Below are 27116 nucleotides of genomic sequence, written 5' to 3' on the forward strand. Positions count from 1 at the left end.
AAGACTCTGATGCTGGGAGGGATTGGGGGCAAGAGGAGAAGGGGACAACAGAGGATGAGATGGCTGGATGGCATCACTGACTCAATGGACGTGAGTTTGAGTGAACTCTGGGAGTTGGTGATGGCCAGGGAGGCCTGGCATGCTGCGATTCATGGGGTCTCAAAGAGTCGGACACGACTGAGCGACTGATCTGATCTGATCTGATCTGATATACTATATGGGGTGTCCTGTGTATTTTAGGGAGGAAAAGCTGGAAGATATATCAGTGCACAAGAACAGGAGGAGAGAGGAGTGGAGCTTGGGAAAGACAGCAACCACTACAAGCTGATTTTCCCATTTTTAGTGGAGCTGCCAAGCTCCTCAAAATCTCTGTTCAGAGGGAGTGAGTTGTTTTTTGTTGAAGGCCTGCTAGTATCAAGACTTTACATATTTTTTCCATTTAATCTTCATCAGAGCGCTTTGAGATAAATACCATTATCCCCTTCATTTTACACATGAGGAGACTGAGGCTCAAGGAAAGAAAGTTACTTAGAATCACAGACATTTAAGGCCGGGGGTGGGATCTGAAATTCAAACTGACTTAAGTCTAATTTAAGCCTACATCTCTGTTCTTTCCTTTATGCCAGAAGCCATTGTCAAGCCCTGCTGACACCTTAAAGCAACCAAATATCACTTACTCATACACTGCTTTTTTTTTCTGGCTATGCCTCACGGCTTGTAGAATCTTAGTTCCTCAACCAGGGATCGAACACGAGTCACCAGCAGTGGAAGCACAGGGAATTCCCTATACTGCTTTTTATTAACAAGTTCAAATTAGTGAAATCCAACACAGCACCTGCTGCGTGCCGGCACATTTAAGGAGTTAAGTAAATGATAGGTATTAAGCATATTTGTTATGTCACTAGGTCTTTTTCCCATATATTTACATGTTTGACCCTTTATTAAATGTCTCTACTCCCTTTGCTTTATTAAAGCAAAATCTTGCACTGCCTGCATTTTCATACATTACTTATTTGCTCTTCAGATTATAGGGTGTTTATGTTTTTTATTTTGTTTTTGTATGTGTATGTTTCTTTGCTTGTTTTTGTTTTTTTTTTTTTGCATGTGGGATCTTAGTTCCCCCAACCAAGGATCAAACCTGTGCCCCCTGCAGTGGAAACTTGGAATCCTAACCACTGGGCCACCAGAGAAGTCCCCTCAACAGATGTTTGAGTGCCCACTCTTTGCTTGGGATTGGAGGAAGTAGTGGGCAGGAGGCATAAAAGAGCACCATCAGGAAAGATCATCTCCCAGGAAAATGACCTTATGAGTGAAGGAGAATCTGGTACTTGAGGGTTCTGAATCCCCAGAGGGAGAAGGGAGTGATTCTACTGGGGGTGGAGGTGGAGGTTGAAAAAGAGGGGAATTTGGACTTGGCCTGGGCTGTGCCATGAGATAGCTGACCAGACAGAACCTTGGCCCGAGACACACTCTCTGAGACTCCCTAGAGTTTGCACAGCAGTTTACAAAGCATCTTCACACATGCCCATCTTACAGGGACGGGGGGAGGTGCAAGGTCTGGCCAGAGCTCTCACCTGGGTGACCTGGATAGAGCCAGGAGCCAAACTTTATGCTGGGCTCCTAAAATACCTTACTCCCCTCATGGCTGAGGCTTTTCTCTGAGGGTGGACAACTCCTCCTCATGGAGGCCCCCTACCCGCCTGATCCCCTTGGGGGCTGTGTTCCATTTGTAGGCCTACCAGGATGGAGGGGCATGCTGAAATGGAGATGCTGAGGACACTGAAGGGACCCTCCACAGGGGAGGTCAGCGTGCACCTGGTGGCCAGAGATAGTCCAGGCTCCGGTTCTCACCTGCCCACTGCTGCCTTTATCATTCCAGGTGGGCCAAGCCAGGGGTCTAGGGGAACAGGAGAATCCACATCCATGCCCAAGCAGATGTGGGTCCTGGGGAGGAGACGATATTTTTCACCTGCTTCCGCACTTGCATGGCAGTGTTGGAGCAGGGTCGTCAGGCTCACCTGTGTCGTATCTGTCCCTGTATCTGTTCGCAGCCAGCTCGGCCGCCCTGGGTCTGCCCAGCAGTGCCCTGGATGTGTCCTGCTTTCCGCGGGAGCCGATCCACGTGGGCACCCCGGAGCGAGCGGCCGGCAGCGTACCTGTCACAGCCACAGTTCTGCCGCAGCTGAGCACCGGGCCGGCGGCCAGCCCCAGCGCCAGCACGGTGCGGCTCTTGGAGTGGACCGAGGCCGCAGCCCCGCCTTCGGGGAGTGGCCTGCGGGTCAGTAACTGTGGGGATTGGCGGGATCCAGCGAGCCGCCGCTGTGGGGCGGGGCCTGAGGGCCCGGAGGCGGGGCCAGAGGCGGAAGGTGGGGAAGCTGGCCGAGGGGGAGGGTTCTGGGGGCGGGGCTTGAGGTGAGGGACTCTGGGGGCGGGGCTTGAAGTGCTGGGCTCCCAAGACGAGACAGTTGCGGGGGGGTTCTAGGGCCTGTCTTACGGTGAATGAGCCTTGGAGGCGTGGCTTGCAGTGAGGCGGCGGGAGGGGGGACCATGCTGACTGGGGGTGGGTCAAGGGCCAGGAGTCGTGCCCCTCTGACCCTTCCACGGTACAGTTCCGGATAAGCGAGTACGCGCCGCCGAACATGGTGGGAGCAGAGCAACCCCCAAGCCCAGAGCTACGGCGGGAAGGCGTGGCCGAGTACGAAGATGGCGAGGCCCCGGCGGGGGGTGGCGGCGCGGACCCCCAACAGCCGGGTAGGAGCCCCAGGCCCGGAGCTGGGCCCCTGCGGAGGCTGGGAGAGCCCCGAACTCGCAGGGCAGCCGAAGCCAGAGGCGTGGCCCTAGGGGGCGTGGCCCGGGTCCCGGCGGGTGTGCCCCCACCGGCGGGTTGGTCTGGGGGCGGAGAAGGCTCTGGCGAGGGAGACAGGGCTGTCCAGTGGGGGAAGTGGGGAATGGGACCGAGGTGGAGGCCCAGTGTGGGCTCCGAGGTGGGCGGAGCCTGAGTGTGGACGTGTTGGGTGGGCGGCCTGAGGTGCCTTGGTCTCCCCCAGCGGACCTCCCCCAGGACCCTCCGGAAGGTCCGCCTCAAGACCCACCAGAGGATGATGGCACCTGCCCGTGCCAGGCTTGTGGGCCTCAGCAAGGCGCTGGTCCAGATCCTAGTTCCTCCAATGATGGCTGCCCTCAGCGCTTCCAGGAGCGGTAAGCCGGAGGGAATTAAGCCCCACTTCTTTGCCTTTCCGGCCCTGAAGCCCCTTTGGGGCTTCTCCGGCCCCAAGGCCCCGCTCCTGTTCCGATCTTTGAGGGGAGGTGGATGGTGCAGGGTGGGTGGTTCCTTCCCTCAGGCTGTCTGTCCCTCAGGTCAGTCATAGTGGAGAACTCCTCAGGCCAGAACAACTGCACCAGCGCTTCTGAGCTCCTCAAACCCGTGAAGAAGAGGAAGCACAGGGAATATCAGAGCCCATCCGAGAACGAATCTGAGCCAGAGGCCATGGTAGGAAGCGGACAACTGGGAGGGCAGGGGGAGGTTGTACCTCAGTTCTCACCACTCCCTCCATTAATCCAGATGGTGGGGCTGGGCCACAGAAGACACATAATAACTCACTCATTGTATTTTTGGGTCCTGTCTGGAGTCAGATCCTGTACTTGGTTTCAGGGAAATAAACAAACAACTTTCCTGTTTTTCTAGAGCCCCCACCTCAGTCTAATAGCAGGGCTGTCACTTTGACATGAACCAGCACCCAAGTAGGTCTGCAGGCAGATGGAAAGATTCCTCACTGGGGCCCCATCTCTGGGCTGGAGGCCATGGAGCACAGGGCAGGTATTCGTGTCCTCAGTTTCCCCACCTGGGAGTGAGAACTGTAATCAGGCTGTGTAAACTAGAGGGTATGAGACTGTGCCCATGTGGTAAAGGGTTGTCTGCCAGAGCTGTGTTCCTGCTGGTAGCCTAGAAGAATATCCACCCACTGGGAGCAGAACACCGTGTGGCCAGAGAGCTAGGCCTGGGTCAGGAATAGAGATAGGGGCTTCACGCCAACTCATAAAGACAGGAAGCTGGGATCTGTTGTCCTCTACAGGAGAAGCAAGAAGAAGGAAAGGATCCAGAGGGACAACCTACCACTAACACCCTAGAAAGTGACGAATGGAACAGCAGCCAGCCTGGTACGATGGCCTGTGTATATATATTCATGAACCATGTGTATATGCCTTTGGAGGTGTGAAGCTGGGAGTGCAGGTTACCATTGTGAGGGTGTATTGTACGTAAATAGATGACCCTAAGTTAGCATGTATGTGTGCGTGTGTGACAGAGTGTGGTTTTGGTTTGTGCCATGGTATATGTATCTTCTTGAGGCTAATATCATGTGTTTGTTTATCCTCTACTATCCAGCGACTTAGCAGCAGCAGCAGCAGCCAGTTGTGAGTAGGCCTCATAATATCCAAAGACTTGAGCAGACTTTAATGGCACCACATGGTATGCTTCCCTGTGGTGGTGTGGGCAAGTCCATACTGGTCACTGGTCTGACCTTGCTATTTGGGCCTCCATTCTAATCCTTTGGTTTTAAGAAAAATGGAACAAAGATCATTATTAGCGAGCTGTGGCCCTCAGACCTTCTGCATTACCATCTCCACTTTCCATGACAGCAGCCAATTGGAGCCAAGTAGAGTTTATCACACAATCACCCAGAGACTGTGTAGCAATGTCTCTCTGCCTTCCTCAAAACTGAATCTCTTCTACTAGTCATTATATCCCTGGTCCTTAGCCCAGAGGCTGGTGTGGAGTACACTCTCAATAAATGTTTGTTCAGTGGATGAATAAATGAGTTGTATGTTGAGTGAACTCCGGGAGATGGTAATGGACAGGGAGGCCTGGCGTGCTGTGATTCGTGGGGTCGCAAAGAGTCGGACACGACTGAGCGACTGAACTGAACTGAACTGGTGTTTCCTTTTGGACTATGGCTTGTTGCATGAGTCACTGTCTTTCCTGTTTCTTAGAGAGCCAGAGAGTGAGGTCAGTTTTAGGACATCTTTCTCCCTTGATGAACCCATTGCCAGTCAGAGGAACCTGATCTGTGTCCAAGGCATCAAACACTATAGTAGTCTATATTCTGCCTATCTTAGCCAAACCATATTCTCATGGCTCTCTTTCTCACCCAAGGCTGTCACATCAGAAGCCAAAGTCTTAGCTCTCATTAGTTTTTGTCCTCTTTTAATTAATTAATTGGCTGTACCAGGTCTTCGCTGTGGCACGAAGGATCTTTGATATTCATTGTGGCATGTGGGCTCTTTAGTCGAGGCATGTGAATTCTTAGTTAAGGCATGTGGGATCTAGTTCCCTCCTCAGGGATCAAACCTGGGCCCCCTGCTTTGGGAGCATGGAGTCTTAGTCACTGGACCACCAGGAAAATTCTGGTTTATGTCCTCTTAAGTCTTAAATAGAGGCAGGAGTTAATATATCTAACTATATTATATATATCTAATTATAGATTCAGAGAAGGCAATGGCACCCCACTCCAGTACTCTTGCCTGGAAAATCCCATGGACGGAGGAGCCTGGTAGGCTGCAGTCCATGGGGTCGCTGAGGGTCGGACACAACTGAGTGACTTCACTTTCACTTTTCACTTTCATGCATTGGAGAAGGAAAGGGCAACCCACTCCAGTGTTCTTGCCTGGAGAACCCCAGGGACAGGGGAGCCTGGTGGGCTGCCGTCTATGGGGTCGCACAGAGTCGGACACGACTGAAGCGACTTAGCAGCAGCAGCAGCAACTATAGATATATAGATATATTGGCTCCACTGCTCTGTCTTTCTTAAGAATGTACTTTCTTAAACTAGCATTTTTTTCTGCTGGGTCCTGTTGACCAGGTTGAAGTTATCTTTTGATTTGTACGTTTCACCATCTCAACTGTGAACATTACTGTGTGGCATTAGTTCCTGGACATTTTCTCCTTTCTGCCTTTTTTCAAGGGAAGAAACCTTGTCAGTACACAGAAGTTAGCTTTTATGGCTAAAATCTTTCTCCACTCATTTTGGGGACCTTTTAGCAGAAGAATCTGGGAGTAGGAGTGGGCATGTCAGGGCTGCTCATGTGTCCTACGTGTGCAGAGAATCTGTGTCTAACGTATCCATTTTTTTCTACAGTTAATGCTTTATACATATTTTTGTAAGAAATAGCTTTCTAATGGCTTTATTGAGTTATAATTCACAAAACATGCAATCTACTCATTTGAGGTATACAATTCAGTGGTTTGTGGTCTATTCATGGAAATGTATAAACATAACCACAATCAATTTTAGAACATTTTCATCACTCCAAAAAGAAACCCTGTATCTATTAACTGACATTCTGCCCAAAGCGCGAATTCCCCTCCAGCCTTAGTCAACCACCAATCTACTTTCTGTATACATGGATCCGCCTGTTTTAGACATTTCATATAAATGAGATCATATAGCATGTGGTCCTTGGTGGCTGGCTTCTTGCAGTTAGCACAGTGTTTTCATAGTTCATCCGTGTTGTACCATGTATCAGTATGTCATCCATTTTTATTGCTGAGTAATATTCCATTGTAGGAAATATCACACTTTATCAACTGATGGGTATGTGTGTTCTTTTCCACTTTGGGGCTGTTATGAATAATGCTGATATGAGCATCTGTGCACAAATTTTGTCTGGCCATAAGTGTTCATTTCTCTTGGGTATGTACATAGGAGTGGAATTGCTGGGTGCTATGGTAACCGTATGTTTAGCCTCTTAAGGAACTGCTAGAATGTTTTCCAAAGTGGCCAAACCACCGTATATTCCCACCAGTAGCGTATGAAAGTTCCAGTTTATCCACATTCTCACCAAGGCTTGTTATAAATAAAATTTGTCTTTTTTATTTTTAAAAAGGATTTATTTAGTTGTCCTGACTTTTAATTGCAGCATATGGGATCTAATTCCCTGTCCAGGGATCGAACCCAGGTGCCCTGCATTGGGACCACGGAGTCTTAGCCACTGGACCACCAGAGAAGTCCCTCTGTCTTTTTTATTATAACCATCCTAGTGGGTATGAAGTTATAGCTCATTGAGGTGGTTTTTTGGCTGTGCTGGGTCTGTTGGCTTTCTTTGGTTGCTGCGAGCAGGGGCTACCCTTCTTTGCAGTGCCTGGGCTTCTCACTGCGGTGGTTTCTTGTTTCAGAGCACAGGCTCTGGGCACTAAGACTTCAGTAATTGCAGCTTTCTGACTCTAGAGAGTATAGGCTTCAGTAGTTGTGGCCCACAGGCTCAGTTGCTCTGGGATGTGTGGAATCTCCCCAGATCAGGAATCTAACCTGTGTCCCCTGCATTGGCAGGTGGATTCTTAACCGCTCCGCCACCAGGGAAACCCTCTGTGTGGTCTCTTCTGTTCTTCCTCCTTGCATGTTTTCCTCTCTTCGTTTCTGTTTTTCCTCTTCTTTCCCAGTGAGCTTAGGTGGTGCTGTGATTCAGTCCTCTGGTTCAGGACTTGTCACACAGCTCTGGCCCTCTGTGGCTGAGACTTTGTAACCTCTGTTAGTGGGCCTATAATCCAGAGTGCCTTTGCTGACAATGGCCTAGGGGTGAGGGCCAGGCAGGGCAGGCAGAATTTGGTGCAGCCTCACCTGAGACTGAGTCTCGCCTGGGCCCTGTGTGTCTGGCACCCTCATGGCTGAGTGGAATCAGAGGGAAGCATGTGATCATAGGCAGAGGTTTGTTTTGGAGGTCAAGGTAGAGTTGGGTTGGGGGAACTGAGGAAGGTCGTATTTAAGAAGTAGCTTAGGACTTTCCTGGTGGCTCTATTGGTAAAGAATCTGCCTGCAATGCAGGAGACGTGGGTTTGATCCCCGGGTCGGGAAGATCCCCTGGAGGAGGAAATGGCAACCCACTCCAGTTTTCTTGCCTGGAGAATTCCAGGGACAAAGGAGCCTGGTGGGCTGCAGTCCATGAGGTTGCAAGAGTCAGGATAGGACTTAGCGAGTAAACCACCAACCACCACCTGAAGGGTTAGCCTGTCTGTCTCCTCCCCACAGCCTCAGAGGAGAAGAAACCAGGCTGGTCGTGGGAATCCTACCTTGAGGAGCAGAAGGCCATCGCTGCCCCCATCAGCCTCTTCCAGGATGTGAGTTGGATACTTCTGTGTTATAAAGAGCTTGTCTCCCAGTCCAGGGACTCACCTCCAAACTCAGGCCTTCTGCTGCTTTCTGTGTCTGACATCCCTCAAAGGACTGGCAGGGTGGAAGGGGGACAGACTGATTAGAGACCTTTTCTACTATAAGGGTCACTATAAGGGACTTCCTGGGCTCACTATAAGGGACTTCCTGGGTGGGAAGAAACAGGAGGTGAGACCCAGGCTTACCCATCACTGGGCCTGCAGACTTTTGAATTCTGTTGCCTTTTACTTAATTCTACACACTGACTTGGGTAAGACGGAGCCCTGAAGTCCACTTTTCAAGGGAGCTGGAGGCTAGTCTATCCTGCTTTGGATCCCTGCACTAAAGTTCCCCAAATAAGTTACCTCTTTGGTAGTGCTAAGCAGGTGGGCCCCTATGGTAGTTTCTTCGCCCCCAGCCCACTAGGCTAGGATAATGGCCAGAGGGGAGCTGGATCCTCTCCCATCTGTGCATTAACAGTACCAGACAGTCACTCATAACAAGAATGGCTTCAGACTGGGCATGAAGTTGGAAGGCATCGACCCTCAGCACCCGAGCATGTACTTCATCCTCACTGTGGCCGAGGTGAGCTGAGGCTGGCACCCCCATCCTGGTGACTCCCCTCGGGATGGACTGAAGGAGTCAGCCAACGGCACGGAGGGCCTGGATTCAGACAGCCCCCAACCTAATAGGGGGTTGAGGCAGAATATGAGGAAAACTAAAATACAAACAAAAAGCAGGAGAAGGGTTGAGATGGTGAGTTTACTGAGGAGCAGCACTCCCAAGGGCAGGGATGGTGGCATGAGTCCAACAAGGTCCTTATCCTCTTAGGAGCTCACAGTTGTGTGGGCATCAGCCAGATAAACAGTGATACCCCTCGGGGTGATGACAGTTGTATGCAGGGGGGCACTGAAGGGGCAGGAACGGCTTCAGAGGGGAAGAGCCTCCATTGCTGAGTCTCGAGAGGTGAGTAGGATGTCCCAGGCACAAGAAGCAAAGTGAGAAAAAGGCACTGGGCCGTGGAACAGCACGTTCAAGGGCACTGTGTTCATGGAACTGCCATTAGCAGGCTGAGGTCTGAGCAGCGAGAGAAGGTAGCAGAAGGAAGGGTCCTTGGGGGCCTTGAGCTTTGGTCAGTGCCTTTGGGATCTGTCCAGGGCTCAAAGCGGCCAGAGGTTGTCTTAGAATCTCCTGTCTTGTGCCCAGAGCTCAGGGCTCATTAGCACATGAGCTGTGCTCCTTGTAGGATGGGAGGGTGTATGGCAAAGTTCAGGATGCAGGGAAACCTAGGAGTCAGGAGGGGTGAAGGGGGTAACCTTCTAGTAGCAGACCCCTGAGACTACCAGGCTGGATGAGGAGTGGTGAGGGAAGGGAAACAGGGTGTCTGCTGGCATCGGAGTCCCTGTGCTTCCCCCTTATGGGGTCAGGTGTGTGGCTACCGCCTACGTCTGCACTTTGATGGGTATTCCGAGTGCCATGACTTCTGGATCAATGCCAATTCCCCTGACATTCATCCGGCTGGCTGGTTCGAGAAGACGGGGCACAAGCTGCAGCCCCCAAAGGTAAGGCCTGGCTGGGTTGGTCCCAGTGAGGCAGTGAGCCCCCAGACCCTCCCTGACTCCTTCCCTGTGGTTCCCCGCTTCCCTGTTCCCATTGTACAACCAGCCTTTCTGCGTCCCATCCTGCTATGACTCGGCCTTAGAGCTTCTGCTCTGCCCTTGCCCTTTGAGAGAAGTCCACCCAGGCTGCGTCCTGCTTTGGCAGGGGGGTCCCTGGGCAGGTTCCTGAGGGTTGTGGGGTCCTCAGGCCTGCCTGATTCTGCTGCTTCCGTGTGGGGTGCCCTCGCCACAGCCCAGCCTCTGTCTGCACGGCGCTCTGTTCGTCCCCCCCGAGGGGCCTAGGTTACAAGGAGGAGGAGTTCAGCTGGAGCCAGTACCTGCGCAGCACAAGAGCCCAGGCTGCCCCCAAGCACCTGTTTGTGAGCCAGAGCCACGTGAGTGCCCCCAGGACAGTCACTGCAGCCGGCCAGGGTATCTGAGTCAGCGGACGAGCGCTTACCTACGGGTGCTCTCAGCTCGGTTCTGGTCCTCATCGAACGGGAGGGGCTCCCTGAGCAATTCCAGGGCCAGAGAGGAAAGAAGTTTTGGGTTTCCTCCAGTTTCCCCCCTCTTCCCTACTGCTGAAATCCTCTCCTCCACACATCACCTCTGAGCCTGGGCACTGAGGTGTCCTCCTTTCTTGCTTGGGTTTCCCTGTAATTCTTGTCGTCAGGTCCAAACCTTTATTCTGGGAGCAGCTTTTTCCATCCTTTTGACCAACATTGAAGCTCTCCCATGTGGTCCCAGCTTTCACCTCTTGTCCTTCTTTCTGTTTGAGGCCACTGGCAACTTTATTCCACAATTAAAGCATCTCCTAATCCCAAACCAGAGGCCTGAGAGATCTAGGGAACTCCCAGTAAACAAGTTATTGTTGTCGCTAAGTCATGTCTGACTCTTTGCGACTGCATAGACTGTAGCCCACCAGGTTCCTATGTCCGTGGGATTTCCCAGGCAAGAATACTGGGGTGGGTTGCCATTTCTTTCTCCAGAGGACCGTCCTGACCCAGGAATAGAACCTGAGTCTTCTGTGTCTCCTGCATTGGCAGGTGGATTCTTTTACCACTGAGCCACCAGGGAAGCCCGGTAAACATGTTACCATCTGGAAAGTCCCGGGTCCCCGTGGGCCAGGGACTGCCCCATATTGTTCAGGCATGGACAGGTACCACCTACCCTGCTCCTGCCCCAGAGAGCATACTTACAGGTGACTGGTGGGCTTCTACCAGCTCTTGTGACAAGGGATGCAGATTTTAAGTCAAACTGTTCAAGTCCCGGCCCCACCATTGACCAGCTTTGTGGTCCTGGGCAAGTCACTTAACTTACAAAAATGGAGACGATGATACCCATCTTCCTAGGGTTGTTGTAAAGACTGAGGGAGGTGATGGCTTTTGGAGCTTATGTCCGACACATGGCAGGTGCCTCCCTGCCCCCTCTCCCCACCGCCTGCCTCACATGTCAGCTCGTCTTTCCCCGCCACCCCGTGGTGGACCCAGCTCCCTCAGCTCAAGCTGGGCCGGGCTTGTCTGGGGAGGGGAGGCTTGTGCTCAGCCTGGCAGGCTCTTAGGGTGAGTGAGTGGCCTCCTGTCAGTGACACTTCCACAGTGAGGCTTCCTCTGAGCATCCCTCGGAGGCCAGAAGTGCCTGAGGGCTCAGGGCTGGCGGGTATGATTCTTCCCTGGAGAGACCCTCTTCCTCAGCCTCTTTCTCCCACCCTCCCTGCCCGTGCCCACCCAGCAGAAACACAACCCCCAGGGAACCTATTCCTCTTCCTTTGCCAGTGGGTCCTGGGCCAGCACAAGCCAGCCTGGGCCTGGCCATGGCAGCCCCTCTTCTTGCCCCCAGAGTCCCCCACCCCTGGGCTTCCAGGTGGGCATGAAGCTGGAAGCTGTGGACCGCATGAACCCGTCGCTTGTCTGCGTGGCCAGCGTGACCGACGTGGTGGACAGCCGCTTCCTGGTGCACTTTGACAACTGGGATGACACTTACGACTACTGGTAGTGGGAGGGCCCAGACTTGGCCCCAGGGGGCAGGGACAGGGGCAGGGGAGGGACGGTGGGCATGGGATGCGCCAGGCAGCCCAGCTCAGCCCTGATATTCGTATTGCTCAGGGGACAATCGACTGCCCTGTAGATCTCATCTACAGGGGCCCAGCCTCTTTGGCACCAGGGACCAGTTTCGTGGAAAACAGTGTTTTCAAGGACCGGGGGTGAGGGCGTGGTTCGGGGATGATTCAAGCACAGTCCATTTATTGTGCGGTTTATTTCTGTTCTTATTACATCAGCCCCACCTCGGATCACCAGGCATTAGATCCCGGAGGTTGGGGACCCGGATCTGCATCATTTAGTAATTATGACAATTAAATGTTTCATCTAAAAATACCGAGGTTAAAACAAGCAGACTCCGTGACCCATGACTTTCTCTGAGATATTAAGGCGGTATTAGAGTTTTTAGTTACTGTTGGAATTTTCTGACTCCCTCACCAGTCACCAGTCTGACTCTCCCTCAGAAGTAACATGAGGGTGGGCCCTGTCGCCGTGATGTCACAGGACAGCGGGCTCCAGGCCTCGAAGTCTCACCTGAGACAGTGAAGAATTCTTGGGTTTCAGGTGTGATTCCAGCAGCCCCTACATCCACCCGGTGGGCTGGTGCCAGAAGCAAGGAAAGCCCCTCACCCCTCCACAAGGTGACCCTGCAGCCTGAGCCACCCCTCTCTCCCCAGTCCTTACCAGTACCTCATTAGCTGGGTCTCTAAGGGCAGGCCAAGGGCACACGTGTAGCCTGGAGCCTTAGCTTCTTTGCCTGAGAGCTGAGAACCCTTTGATCTTAGGAGAGTACTGTTAAACCCTGACTCTGTTGAGGCTGAAAGGAAATTCCTGGTCCAGGGGTTAGGACTCTGCCCTTTCACTGCCGAGGACATGGGTTCGATCCCTGGTCAGGGAACTAAGATCTCACAGCCAAAAAAAAACCAAAACGAAAGTTAGCTGAGCCCTGTCAGTAAGGGAACAGGAATCCAGAGTGAAGAAAGTGTATCCTTCCCTGTCAGTGGTGTTACACTGGCACTAGTGATAAAGAACCCGCCTGCCAGTACAGGAGACGTCAGAGATGCAGGTTTGCTTCCTGGGTCAGGACGATCACCTGGAGGAAGGCATAGCAACCCACTCCAGTATTCTTGCCTGGAGAATTCCATGGGCAGAGAAGCCTGATGGGCTTCAGTCCATAGGATCGCAAAGAGCTGGACATGACTGAAGCGACTTAGCACTCAGAACATACATTAGGGGTTCAGATGGGACTGGGGCTGGAGCGAGGCAACAGAGCCAAGGAGAGGACTGGGAACCGGGGTTCCCAGATAACCAACTAAATTGCTTGCTTCTGCCTGGCACCCCTCCCCTTCAGGAGCCCCCTGCAAGGAGCAGGCTGTGACACGGGGATTTCTGTCCACGGGCTTCTGTCCTTTCCACACCCCTGGCCCTGCTTGGAGGGGAGGAGCTCCCCGCTACACCCGGCCTAGACATTGCCCTCATCCTCTCCTCCAGACTACCCAGACCCTGACAGCTTCTGTTGGGAGAAATATCTGGAAGAAACTGGTGCCTCTGCTGTGCCTGCCTGGGCCTTCAAGGTGGTGAGTTGGCTTTCTCTGCCCTCAGAGCTGAGTTCAGGGAAGTGTGGAGCCCTCGGTCAGGCAGGACAGGGCCCCGGCCTCCCACTTTGGCCACGGTTTCCCCAAGCACAACACCTGGGCATCCCTCTTGGGGCCTCAGCTCTGCTGAGCAGGGCCTTAGCCTGAAGACCACTCTCCCCCTGTAGCGACCCCCACACAGCTTCCTGGTCAACATGAAGCTGGAAGCCGTGGACCGCAGGAACCCAGCCCTAATTCGTGTGGCCAGCGTGGAGGATGTGGAGGATCATCGGATAAAGGTGGCTCTGGGCCCCTCGGGCTGGGGGAGTGGACAGGCCGATGGGGCAGGACTTCCGTAGACGGGGCTGAGGTCAAGGGCATGGCATGAGCCAGACTGCAGGGAAGCTGCATGTTGCAGGGAAGGGAGCTCTAAACTTGAGGCGGAAGATCTTGGGTCTCAGTCAGGTCTCATCTGCGACTTAACCTTTGTGAGTCGGGACAGATCCCGTCCCTTCTCTGAGCCTATCAGATGGGCCCATGAATCCTTGTCCTACCCAAGGACTGATGGGAGATGCCAGTAACTTCAGGGCTTCCCTGGTAGCTCAGCAGTAAAGAATTCACTTGCAGTGCAGGAGCCACAGGAGACACGGGTTCTATCCCTGGATCGGGAAGATCCTCTGGAGGAGGGCATGGCAACCCACTCCAGTATTCTTGCCTGAAGAATCCCCATAGACAGAGAAGCCCGGTTGGTAGGCTGCAGTTCATGGGGTCCCAAAGAGTTGGACATGACTGAAGCAACTTGGCATGCATGCATGCCAGTAACTTCATAGGTGGAACCCTTGGGAAGTGTGGTGGTCGAGATGGATTATTGTGAGGTTGGCTCCTTTGTTCTTCCAATTCAGGATCTTGCTTCTGACAGGCCCCAGGGATGGGGAGAGCCTCCTGGGGCCTGGAGGACCTCCCGGCCTAGCTGGGCTCCATGAGGAACACCTGACCTCCCGGGCCTTTCTTTCCTCCCCAGCTCCACTTTGATGGCTGGAGTCACACCTATGACTTCTGGATTGATGCTGACCACCCTGACATCCACCCGGCAGGCTGGTGCTCCAAGACGGGACATCCCCTGCAACCTCCTCTCCGTGTGTACCCCTGGGGCACTCTGACCCTTTCCTCCTGATGTCTGACCCTGCCCCCGAGCTCTGGCACCACCTCCCTTCTATAGTATGCCCACAGTAAACTCTGGGATCCCTCATCCTCCCCACCCTGGGGAGGGTCTCTGTCACACTGAGCAGTGCTTCTGGCCTCCTCAGTTGCTGGGTGGGGGACCTGGAGGTGTGAAGGGCCAAGCTCACTTGGGAGCAGATGCTTCGGAGGTAGTTGTGCCCTGAGGAGTCTTCTCAGCGTCCAGCAGAGCCACGCAGAGCATGCGCAGTGCTTGCTAAGGCATCGTGGCTCCCTGCATCAGATCCTGCTCCCCGCTGCCGGCAGGGCTTGGAGGTCACCCGCATCTGTTTCATACGGGGCATGGATCCTTCTCAACTGTTCTCCAAGCATAGACAGAGACTAAAAAAATAGTCCCCAAAGTCTTGGGGTTGAAACTGAGAAACGAGAATAACATGAATCTGGCTGATGTAGCTTCTGGGTGCAGCTGTGTCCACACCAGCCCCAAGGTGATCGAGGGTGCTCTTCTTTCCAGAAACAGAGGGTATGGCCTACAGGTTTCCACAGTGTATATGAGAGGCAAGCCCCCATTCCCCCGTGAGGGACTGATGTCCATTCGCAGGAAGTGGCGTCCCAGCCTGGCTCATGGCCCCTGTACCTGGGAACTGGTTCCTAGTGCTGACCTTCCCTACCTTCCATGTCCCTTCCCCCAGGCCCACCTCCACCCCCCAGACCCCATGCTGACCCTTTTCTGCCTGCTCCTCCAGAATCCAGAGAGCCCAGTGCTGCCTCCCCCACGGGCTGTCCCCCTCTCAGCTATCGGAGTCTGCCACACACCAGGACCTCCAAGTACAGCTTTCACCACCGGTGAGTGAAGGGCTCCCGCTCAGGGACCCTCAGGCACTGCTCAGAGGGGGTCTGTCTTGTACCCACCATGGGTGGCCAACCAGGGCCCACCCGTCTGCTCTCCCAGTGGAGCCAGGCTTGGGAAGAGCCAAGTGGGACCAAGCAGCTTCATCTCAAACCTTCTTCTTTTTCAGGAAGTGCCCCACTCCTGGTTGTGATGGCTCTGGCCACGTCACCGGCAAGTTCACAGCTCACCACTGCCTCTCGGGTTGCCCCCTGGCCGAGAGGAACCAGAGTCGGCTGAAGGCAGAGCTGTCGGACACAGAGGCCTCAGCCCGTAAGAGGAACCTCTCGGGCTTCTCCCTAAGGAAGAAGCCTCGCCATCACGGCCGGTGCGGAGGGCAAGGGTGCGGAGCCTCAAGTCCTCCGAGGCCAGAGCAGGCGCTGAGTCCCTGCCATGGGCCCGGCTCCTCTCTCTCCAGGATCGGGCGCCCTCCAAAGTACCGGAAGATCCCACAGGAAGGTTTTCCGAGTGAGTCCTGGGTTATTTGTTCCCTGTGTCCTCCACCGTGTTCACTGTGACAGCTTAGCTATTGGTGGGAGGAGTCACCAGGGGGACACAGAGTGGGAGAGGCTGGGGGGCAGGTGTCGCAATACTTGGAGACAGAGAGCAGTGCCGAGACACAGCATGGGGCCTTGAACGGCCTCAGATGCTAGCCCCTTTCTACCTCAGGCCTTGCTGTGAGTCTGCTGGCAAGATGCAGAGCCTCTCTGGGCTCCTGGTCACCCTCTGTGAGGCGGGATGATGCCCCAGCTCTGCTTTTCTCAGTCTTGGCTTCCCGGGAGGGAAGTCATGGCCATTACTTTCTAGCTGTGTGACCTTGAGCAAGTCACAGCTCTGAGCTTCAGTTTTCTCACTTGAAAACATGAATAGTACCTGCCTTTCAGGTGTCAGTTACCTGAAAAAATAGTGGCTACTGCACTGCCAAGCACCTGCTGTAGGCCAAGCACCGCTTCAGCCGCTTTATCTTTACCGTCTCGCTGACGCTCACAAGCGGTCTGCAACATAGATGTTGTACACCTGGTCAGCTTCCATTGTAAGGCCGTGTTCTGACTGCCAGAGGGCGCTTGCCTGCTGTGTTCATTCCAGAATTATCCTGAGAACTTGGGAAGTCTTTCCATGGACAAGGCTGTGTTCCGGATTAGACTGGGAAGGACTCACCCGAGTCCTGAGACACTTCAGGGACAGGGCAAGGGACAGTGCCCAGGCCTTTGACCTCTGGGCAGGGCTTCCCTGTTCCATCAGCTGGCTGGCTCTCGAAGAGGGGACACTGGTCCCTCTGGATTTTGTTCCTTCTCACGCATCCGAGGGTAGGCCTCCTCAGTGTGGATCTGCTGGAAAACAGCTCCCTGGGGAAAGCTGCCTGCCTGGAGAGCTCAGGACTTGGCTGTGCTCATGGTGCTCATGGGGCCCTCCAGGACCTGTGAGTGTCAGTTCTTGGAAAGAACGAGGAACCACTGTGATTTCCTTACACACCGCTTCATCTTCTTTTTATTTCTTTTTAAAATTTATTTGGCTGCACCGGGTCTTAGTGGCAGCATGTGAACTCTTAGTTGTGGCATGTGGGATCTAGTTCCCTGACCAGGAATCGAACTCGGGCCTCCTGCATTGAGAGCTCAGAGTCTTAACCACTGGACCACCAGAGAAATCCCCTCAATCAGTTCGTTTTCAAGTTGGGAAACTGAGGCCCATGTTAAGTGAGGTGCCCAGCATTAAAAAAACAAGTTAGTAAGGAACTGATTCCAAGTCCAATTTGTGGTTTCTATTATACTGCGTTCCCCCTCTTCCCTGCCCTCACGTTTCCACAGTGCCTATTCAGCACAGAGTTGCTAACTTCTAATAATAATGCTCTCAACTAAATGTTTGTAACCCCCCAAACGCATATGTTGAAACTTCATCCTCATCCTATTTGGAGTGGGGCCTTTGGGAGGTGATTAGGTCATGAGGATGGACTCCTCATGAATGGGATTAGTGCCCTCCTAAGAGACCCCTTGCCCCTTCTGCCATGTGAGGACACATTGAGGAGATGGCAGCCTGGGGGTCAGGAAGTAGGCCTTCACTACATACCCAGTATGCTGGTGCCTTGATGACTTTCAGTTTCTAGTATGAGAAACACATTTCTGTTGTTAAGCAAAAGAAAAAAAAAAAGAGGAGCTATAATAGATGTTTAGCAGTTAGATAAGATACCACCCTGGTGGTTCAAATGGTAAAGAATATGCCTGCAATGCAGGAGACCCAAGTTCAATCCCTGGAAAAAGGAACGCAACCCACTCCAGTATTCTTGCCTGGAAAATCCCATGGACTAGAGGTCTGGCGGGCTATAGTCCATAAGGTCTCAGAAAGTCAGATAAGACTGAGCAACTAACACACACACACACACACACACACACACACACACACACTAGATATTTTGCAGTTAGATAAGATACTGCGGGCTGCCTACAAATGCTTCTGTCCTATGCTCTGGGGAAGAAAGATAAGGAGCTCAGCCCCCAGACTCCTCGCCAGGATACGTGGAGCACCAGATAGTGGACCTTGAAGAGGGACACTGCGGGGACAGGAGGCCAAGTGCCGGCAGCAGCAGCTGTCACGGGAGATCCAGGCTGTACCCTAAACGGGTCCTCTGCAAGGGCTGACTGGGCTGTGCAGCGGTTGCAAGCTCTGGGGTTGTCCTGAAGGCTGGGGCTCTTCAGGGTGTGGGTGGGAGCCTGGGTTTGGGCCAATGAGCAGACAGACAGCAGGCGGGCAGTTAGAGAAGAACCATCAGTGAGGCTGGAACCAGGATCCCAGAGGCTCTGAGGAGGATTGTGAGGTCCAAGGAGTCAGGGCAAAAGTCTGAAGTGAAGGGGAGGGACGGAAGGACACGGTGATGAGCAGGGTGGGCCTTGGAGAAGAGGGCAGCGGGGGGCCGCGTGCTCGAGAGTCTGGAATTAGCACCAAGTGAATAGGATAGAGCCGGCTCTCTTGGACTCTGGGCAGAAGCAGGCAAGCCCCCTGGGACAGTGGCCACGTGGCCAAAGGCCAGCCAAGGCAGGTTAGGTAGGCAGAAGCCAGGTTTGCCAGAGGCCCCAGAAGTAGACGAAGTGCAAGTACACAGCTGCCAAGCCCGGCCGAGGAGGAAGCCAGGTAGAGTAGGGTTGCTCACCAAAAGGTCGAGCCGCTTGGAGGCTGGAGGTTGGGAGCCAGGGGTTCCAGGAGCAGATGAAGCAGAGGGGCAGGCAGTGGGAATGGGCGAGTGGATCAGGGATCATCCTGGAGGTGCCAGAGTAGGCGGGGGGCAGGCATGCAGGGAATGAACCAGACTCGGCTGGGGACGTAGGAGGAGGAGAGAAACTTAAAGCAGTGGCATCGGCTGGGGGGTTCACTTCAGACAGGGCAGGCTGGTTCTCCCCACCACCGCCACCACCCCGCCACGGCATGCGGGGATCTTAGTGCCCTGACCAGGGATCAAACCTATGCCTCCTCTCATGGAAATGTGGCGTCTTAGCCACTGGACCGCCAGGGAAGTCCCCTGGGAAGTCTGACTGCACCTCAAACAGAATCCCCCTGAGGCTGCAACAGTCAGGGCCCAAAAGGACTTAGCAAACGAAGAGCAAACAGGATGGGCATTTGATGTCCAGGCTGAGGGTACGGCAACCCACTCCAGTATACTTCCCTGGAGAATCCCATGGACAGAGGAGCCTTGCGGGTTCCAGGCCGTAGGATCACAGAGTCGGACACAACTGAAGCGACTGAGCACACAGCACACTGAGGTGGCCTGGATATCAGGGGCCATGTGGATGCAGGGTCTCCAGAGAGTGCTGTTTCCAGGATGCTGCTGCAGCTCCAGGAGAAAAGAGCATCCTTGCGGGGCCCAGCTGCCACAGCCTCGGGGGAGGGTGGGGTTTTCCTACACGGTCTGTAACATCAGGGCCAAGTGCTCGGTGAGGAGTTGGGGGATCTGCCTCACCCCCTTGGCTCTGCAGGGCTGTCTGAAAGGGGCCACGGTCCGGCGTCCTCTGCCAGCCAGTCTCCCAGGTGGCCTGGGGACGAGCGGGCTTTGGAGGGAGGCAGGTTGGTCCTTGGCCCTGGCCACCAGCCTCTGCCTCTGCCTTGCAGCACTGACCGCTGATGTCACACACCAGTCCCTCTTCATGTCGGCCCTGTCAGCCCACCCTGACCGGTCGCTGTCCGTGTGCTGGGAGCAGCACTGCAAGCTCCTTCCCGGTGTGGCGGGCATCTCGGCCTCAGCAGTCGCCAAGTGGACCATCGATGAGGTGAGGGGCAGGGACCCGTCCCTCTTCCTCTGCCCCTCCTTTGCCCTCACTGCACCCTGGCAGGAGGGCTCAGGAAAGGGCCCCATCAGGTGGAGCCCCATACCACTCCTGACTCATCATCCCTCCACAGCCTCTCCCAGCTGCCCAGTGGGGCTGCCTGAGCACCCTTTGATAGGCCTGTCCTGGGGATGGGGAGAGGGGCGTGCCTCTAATCCGGCAGGAGAGACCGGCTCAGCCCAAGGCCTTGGGAGCAAGGGGCCTCACCTTGGGCCCCCAGCAGCACAGAGAGTCAGGATCCTCTGGGGCTGCTAAGAAAAATTACATTGTCAGAGCCCAGGAGGCACCAACGCCAGGCAGGGCCACCTCCTCCCTCCTCTCCAGAGCCCCATGCCCTTGGCAACACGTCTCCTTTGGTTTCCAAGGTCTTCGGCTTCGTTCAGACCCTGACAGGTTGTGAGGACCAAGCGCGGCTCTTCAAGGATGAGGTGGGTGCTCGGTGCAGGGTGGGGACCGAGCAGCATCATGGTCCTTGAGATGGCAGGGCGTGAGCACTGCCTCCAGCTGGGGAGGGCCTCTGTTGTCCCACCTGAGGTCAGGGGGTTCCAGTCACAGTGACCCACGTCTTTGGGGAAAATCTGGTACGGATGACCACAGCCTAGCTTGGGAACCCAACCCTCTGTGTTCAGACTGTCAGCGGGAAGAGAAACTGTCCCAGAAACACGATTCCATTCACTCCTTTGCTCTCTGTGCAAACTTAGCTTCTCTAATGGCAGCCAATTAAAATGTATTTTGACTGACACGACTATCGCTATTTACTGCAAGGATGCTAACACACACTTAAAATTAAGACCCAAAAGCTTACCAAAGATGAGAAGCAGTGAGTTGTAGGTGAAAGACCACTAGCTTCGTGGGCAGGTGGGTGTGAACCCTGGTTCTGCCGGTTAGAGGTCTTTTGAGTCTGCGTCTCCTCATCTGTAAAATAGAGAGAAGATGGGTATAATGATGACTACCTTGCAGGGCCACGCGAGCACTGGAATTGGTGAGTGGGTCCTGGTACCAGAACGGCAAGTGTGACTACGTCACTAGTGTCTGTATACGGCCACAGGCCCGAGATAGGGAGGGCTCGGTCAGTGGTGGTTCTGGCTTTCACTGTGTAGTTGTCCTTCAACAAAGAGCTTTATCATGACTCTCCTAATTTGTAGTTTGAAATCGGAAGAGACCTTTTGAGTTTATTTAGGAATTCCTTCCAAAGACTACACGTACCTCCTCCACCTAAGAGAGTATAGTCTCAGCTCCCCAAAGATGCCGCTTCCAGGTGAGGTGCCGGAGAGAAAGAAGTCTCCTCTTTCCCAGGAAGCATCTCTTTATCCAGGGCCAGCACGGCCAGTTTCTTCATCGACCCTTGGGCGGTGGCCCTCCCGAACTCCTCTCCATCTGAGTGCTTGCCTTCTTGGTTCGTGATTTTCTTCTTGGACTGTGTGTGTTCAGAGCTGTGCCCTGTGTTTCAGATACCCTCTGATCAACATAGAACGCACTGGGCTGCTGATCCTCTGGGTGGTCTTTCCTTTTGTTTTTAAAAAGACTTTATATGTTTTCAGAGCAGTTTTAGGTCCACAGCAAAATTGAGAGGAAGGTGCAGAGTTCCCGTGTACCCCCGCCCCATTATCAGCATCCCCCATGAGAGTGGTCCCCAAGAGAGTGGTTACACCTGATGAGCCGACACCTAGGTTTTTTTAATGGAGGTGAAATATGCGTGGAGTGAAATGTACACACACATATGTAATTATACTTCTCAAAGCTATGATTCTACAGGTTTTGTGAAATGTATACACCCTGAACCCAATATGTCAATCACGATATGAAACATCCATCATACCAGAAAGTTCTTTCTTGACCCCTGTTGTCAGCTCTCATAGACAACCGCTGTTCTGATTTCTAGCTCCATAGATTAGTTTTACCTGTTCTTGAACTTCATGTTAATGGAATCATACAACATATACTCTTTTGCATTTGTCTCTTCAGTGGAATGTTTTGGAGGTTCATCCACATTATGTGTAGCTAGTAGTCAGCTCCTTTTTATCCCGAGCAGTGCTCTGTTTTATGAATATCCCACAGTTCTCCTGTTAATGGACATTTGGGTAGTTTTCTTCTTGTCCAGATTTGAACCCTATATTTTTGTTGGCAATAGTTCGCACGAGCTTTATTATAGCCACGTCATACCAGCTTGGAATTCATGAAAGCCCCCAGGTTGCCCCTTCTGTCAATTGTCGACTATAGTCTAACCAAATCTTCCAGTGTGTTACTTGTACTGCTGGAGGGTTTTCTTTTTTGTATTAGCCTTAATGTAAAACTTTATGTATCCCTATTAAATGATCTCTTGCTGGTTTCATAGTCTCATTATTTTAAAGCTTGAATTTTGTCATGTCTAATATTAATAAGGCTTCCCATCCTTAGACAACTTGTACTAAGCCTTCTATCTTCCACCAAGTCTTCTCTGCACGTGTTTAGTGAGACAGAGCAGAAGATGTATCACCCACTAGAGATCTTCCTTTGGGTGATGACAGGTTGTAAATCAATGCTCTTTGAGTTAAGAGGCTTAGCCAGCCACTTAACTCCAATCACTCCGGAGTTTGGTCCTCGGGCTTTCTCTGCTTTTTAGGAGGAGTTGTCTCTCCCTTGAGCATCTGCTGTGTATTTCGGTTCAGCATGATCTGTGATGCAAAAAAGCAATGCCAAAGGGGGAACAGTGTGCTGGTAGCCCACTGGCATCCAGTAGAGTCTACCCAGGGTAGACGGGGACTTCTGCAAGGTCTGAGGGTTGCCTTCTCCGGGGTCTGGTCTACATCATCTGTCATCCCCAAGGAGGATGCTGCTCCAAGGAATGGGCTTTCTCTGGCTGAACTGATGCTTTGTGGGACATAAGTCAGGATTCGTTCTAGTCGGGACAGACCAGTCATTAGAGGAATGCTTCTTGAGTGAGAAATTGGATCTGCTCCAATTTCAGATCAGTGGTCTGATGGGTAGCCTATCCAGTCTGGTGATCAGCACCGGTGGTCCTAGGGAAAGTCTGCGCAGTCCTCTCTTTGTCCCCTTTATGGTAGCTGTTGGGTATTTGTTCACCAAATAATTATTGATATCTGTATGTGCCTGGCCCAGCATAACGTGATAGAGGGCCGATTCCTTAGTCTTTCTGCCTTAGTTTCCTCATCTGTAATATGGGGGTAATACTGGTACTGCTTCCGAGAAGTGTGGTGAGGATTATTGAATCAGTTAATGCACCACAAGTGTTTAAGAAGAGTGCTGGGCTCATAAGGAACACCATAGTCGTGTTGTGTTTGCCGTGATGTTTAGGGAAGAACCGTAGGAGGGATGGTGCCTCTTTGATAAAGGGGTCCTAGCCTCAGAAGAGGGAGTTCTTCAAGCCAGTGGTCGGACCAGGAGCCCTGTGGCCCTCCTGCCCAGAGGCTCCCGAGCCCAGCCCAGCCCACCTGCCAAGAGACAAAGCCCTTGTACTCACCATCCCCCCTCCTTGCCCCACCTTCCTCCCTCTCTGGCTCTCTTCAAATCCTACCCTCCTCCTTAACAGATTTTCCCCTTCCCTGTCTCTACTTATAACCTCGTCCCAGAGAATTAACAATTATCAACCGCTTTCATATTTGCTTCACCTATTTTTAGGTGAAGTAGCTTTAAGTAAAGAGTGGACATCATGACCTTTCAGCCCTGAGCCCTTCAGCACGCATCTCTTAAAGACTAAAGTCTTTGTCTGCATAACCACCACCTTGTCATCCCACTGAACAAATGGGCAATAGCTGCTTTATATCACTTGTATTCTGCTGTATTCAGATTTCCCTGCTCGTGCCTGGAATATCTTTTGCAGTTGGTATTTTTGAGCCAGGACCCAAGCAAGGTTCACACAGTTGATCTAGATCATCACGTCTCTTAAATATCTTCTGTTCTAGAATAGTTGCCCTCTGTTTGTTTCTTTTTTCACAACACTGACAACAGTCTTGGTGAATGTGAACTTCTAGACTTGTCTCATTGCTTCCTCGAGGTGTCATTTAACTAATTCCACTCTCCCCTGTGTTTCTTATAAACTGGACATCGGGTGCAGAGGCTTGGTTAGATTCAAGTTAGATCTCTCTCTCTTTTCCCCTCTTCCTTCCCCACCCTGCCCTTCCTTCTCAAAAAGAGCTCACAGGTAACAAGGTAGAGCTTAGCCTACATCACATGGGATTGCCCGCTGTGTCTGCTGGTTTACTATTCACAGCACTCTCATAGACTCGTGGGTTTATATGAGGACAGCAACAATGGGTTCTTAGAAGCCCCTGTCAGTGAGGACGCAGAGTGGTTTGCAAATACACTCTGAAATCCAGACCAGCCAACCAGAAGAGAGAGAGAGACTGTGTGTGTGTGGACACGGGGAGGCCAGTGGATGTCTTTCTTTCCTTCTCTGTCCCCATCGCTGTCTTCCTTTTTTCCTCCCTCCCTTCCTTGTCCTTTCTCCTTTTTCCTTCCTCTCCTCGCCTTCCGCCGCCCCTCCCCACACCTGTCCTTCACGCCCATCTTCTTTCTCCCTCCCACCCCCCACGCATCACCCCAACCCTCCTCCTTCCCCTCTCCGCTTTCCACCTCCCTCCCTCGACCCCTCAGATGATTGACGGCGAGGCCTTCCTTTTGCTGACACAGGCGGACATTGTGAAGATCATGAGCGTCAAGCTGGGCCCAGCCTTGAAGATCTATAACGCCATTCTCATGTTCAAAAACGCCGACGACACCTTAAAGTGACTGCCTCAGGGCTGGGCCCTCCCTCTGCAGCTGATGCTTCCTTCCCAACTTGAGTTCCTACCATCCCACCTGTGGACCCCCCCACCCACCCTCTGGCCCTTAACCGGGGTGGTCCTTCTCTCCGGGGCCACTTCCTGCAAGGTACAGGGGAGCAGAGGAGCCCTGGGGAGGATGGAGTCCTAGCCCCCTGAGTCCTGGAGCTCATCTACTACCAGGCACACCAGTGAGGGTGTGAGCGGGCCACTGGAGCGTTACTGATGGCGAAGGTTGAAGGTGTCCCACCAATGACGGCCCCACCTCTCCAGCGACCTGTTTCATCACCAAAGGGTCTTTCTCTCAGCAGTTAAAAAAGAGTCTGGTAGAACGGGAGTCCTTCAGCCTGAGGCCCTTCTCTCTTCGGCATCTCTCTGTGCTTCCCCCCCACACCCCCGCCCCGACCCCACCATCTCCTTTCCTCCTTCCAGGAAGCCACCCTGCCACAAACACATTTATTCAAAACAGCACCTCGCCTGTTTCTGTCTGCTGGTTTTGTTGCCCTCATTCTGCTGTCTGGTTTTCCCAGACATTCCCAGAGGTATGTCTTCATAGCATCCACTGAGGGCTGTGGGTGCCTTTCTGTCTCTTGCCCAGAAGTGGGGATTCTGAGCCAGGATGCCTTCAGCATCCAGTTCTGGGATGTTCTTCAGGTCCCAGTTCTGGACCACTTGGTATTTGAGTGTCCCCCATGCCCTGTCTTGTTTCCAGCAGAGGGTGGTTAGAACCTGTTTGGCTTCTGCAGCAGAGGCTAAGGTTCCCCAGATGTTCCCACACACACCCTGCGTCAACTGTGGAGAGGAGGCAGGCTGGCCAGCTAGGTAGCCGAGGCCAGCCCCCGGGTACATCAGATAATCCCGGGCCATGGGCCTGCAGGGTAGCCGGCAGACGTGGAGGCTCTCAAAGCAGAGCAGAGCATCCTTCCCTGCCGCCGTGGGTCTCAGCCAGTGTATTGCCCAGGAGGTAAGGGCCCCATGCCTGCCAGGCCTTTTGCCATGGGAATGTCTGCCTGGCATGCACTCTGCCTGGCATGCACCTCCCCCCCGTGGCGTCACATTCAACCTGTCTCTTAGATGTCTTGGTTTTGGGAAGTCTTACGAAGACTCTTAAAAAGTGGGATTTGGGAAGAAGATGAATTCCTCTAGCTTTGAATTCTCCATGTCCCTTAAGCTTCTCTTACCACCCTCCATCTGTCTTGCATTGCCAGCCGGATACCTGCCATGGCTCTGGGATTTTGACCTTTCTGTCGAAGTGTGGCTCCACTGAGCCCCTGCCAAACCTGCCTCCCAGCCTACAGGGGCAGGGGGCAGAGGCCGCACACATGGAGGTGAGGTGCCACCGCCAGGCTCTTGTGGAGCCCGGGGCCTCCCCTGGACCCCTCATCTCCGCCACATGATGCATACGTGCAGATGTGCGTTGGACACTCTCAGATGTGCTTGTCAGGGTGCAGACATGAAGCTTGATGTGGGAAAGTGTCAAGGGCTATTATTGTGAAAATATGAAGCTTTATCTTTGGGAAACCCAAAGCTCTGTTGATTACTTGCCTCGGCCCAAGAGAGGACCCTTTCTCACGGAGGCCCGGGTAGCTGGACCAGGGCAGCCGTTCAGCCCCCTGCTGCACTGCCACGGGGCTGTGGACGGACCTCAGAGACACCACCTTCCCGGGAAGGCTTGGCCCGGCCCTGCCCTGGGCAGGGGGCTGGGTTTACCGAGGTTGCACAAGCGTCTCCTTGCTCAGGAGTAAGGAGGAGCCCGTCTGAGCCTCTCTGTCCTGGTTGCTCGGGTGTCACTGAAGCCCACCAGCTCCATGGCCTCGTCTGCTCCCCCATGAGACTGCAGAGAGAGCTCGCTGACTCTGGCGTGAGAAGACAGCAAGCACACACAGCCATGCTGTGGAGCCTCTCCACTTCTAAGGAGCACAGCTGGGACGGCTGAGCCACGTGGGTCTGCCCTCCACTGTCCTAACCCTTGTCTACGGGAAAGACAAGATGGACCAGGGGCCTTGGAGAAAAGGGCCCCCAGGCCCCCGAACTTTGAGCCTCAGCACTGTCTTAACGGGAAAGAAACCAAATCATAAAAAAAAAAAAGGGGAGGGGATAAGAAATCTGCCTTCTGTCCACCCCACTGGTTCTTCACCCCCTCCCTTTGCCAAATGAAATCATTACACCATGACCTGGGCACACAGTGAGGGGTGAAGGGAGGGAGTTGTCACCCCTGTCCTGTGCCCTCCAACCTGCTCTCCAGCAGAAAAAACCACCATACTTTGGCCCTGGCAGCCTCTCCCAGCCCTTGCCCTGGCTTAGGACAGCCAGACGCTTTCTGTTTAATTTCTGAAGCAGAGAGAATGATCCTAGAGTTGGAAAATGAAGCCTGTTTGCACTTTCATTCACACGCACTTTGGTGGAGTTATGTTTTTTTGTACTTGCCTTGTCAGAGTGTGCCTGTGTGTGTGTGTGTGTGTGTGTGTGTGTGTGTGTGTGTTCATGCATGCACGCAAGCGTGCGTGTTCTTTAAGAGAATCTTCTGGTTAAAGATAAAGTCACTCTTGAGAGGAAAATTTACAAATAAAATGTGGTGTATTTTGTCAGTGTGTTGAAACAACATAAATAAACTTGAAGACCAGGA

The 27116-nt window shown here is 53.2% G+C and overlaps 1 protein-coding gene across 1 annotated transcript; it reads left to right on the forward strand.

The window, feature by feature from the left end:
• On the forward strand, positions 1-27116 carry L3MBTL1 (L3MBTL histone methyl-lysine binding protein 1). Its single transcript, XM_059893060.1, has 22 exons — positions 1-1324; positions 1734-1879; positions 2052-2278; positions 2610-2751; positions 3048-3198; positions 3358-3490; positions 4074-4158; positions 8022-8110; positions 8622-8726; positions 9569-9703; position 9931; positions 10043-10134; positions 11579-11730; positions 12343-12419; positions 13270-13355; positions 13541-13651; positions 14374-14488; positions 15278-15377; positions 15551-15888; positions 19516-19673; positions 20096-20158; positions 24324-27116. Exons 2-22 carry the CDS (start codon positions 1744-1746, stop codon positions 24456-24458), a joined length of 2631 nt encoding a protein of 876 aa, XP_059749043.1. The 5' UTR covers positions 1-1324; positions 1734-1743; the 3' UTR covers positions 24459-27116.

The sequence above is a fragment of the Bos taurus genome, chromosome 13 (genome assembly GCF_002263795.3).
Source record: "Bos taurus isolate L1 Dominette 01449 registration number 42190680 breed Hereford chromosome 13, ARS-UCD2.0, whole genome shotgun sequence".
In the NCBI taxonomy this organism is placed as follows: Eukaryota; Metazoa; Chordata; class Mammalia; order Artiodactyla; family Bovidae; genus Bos; species Bos taurus.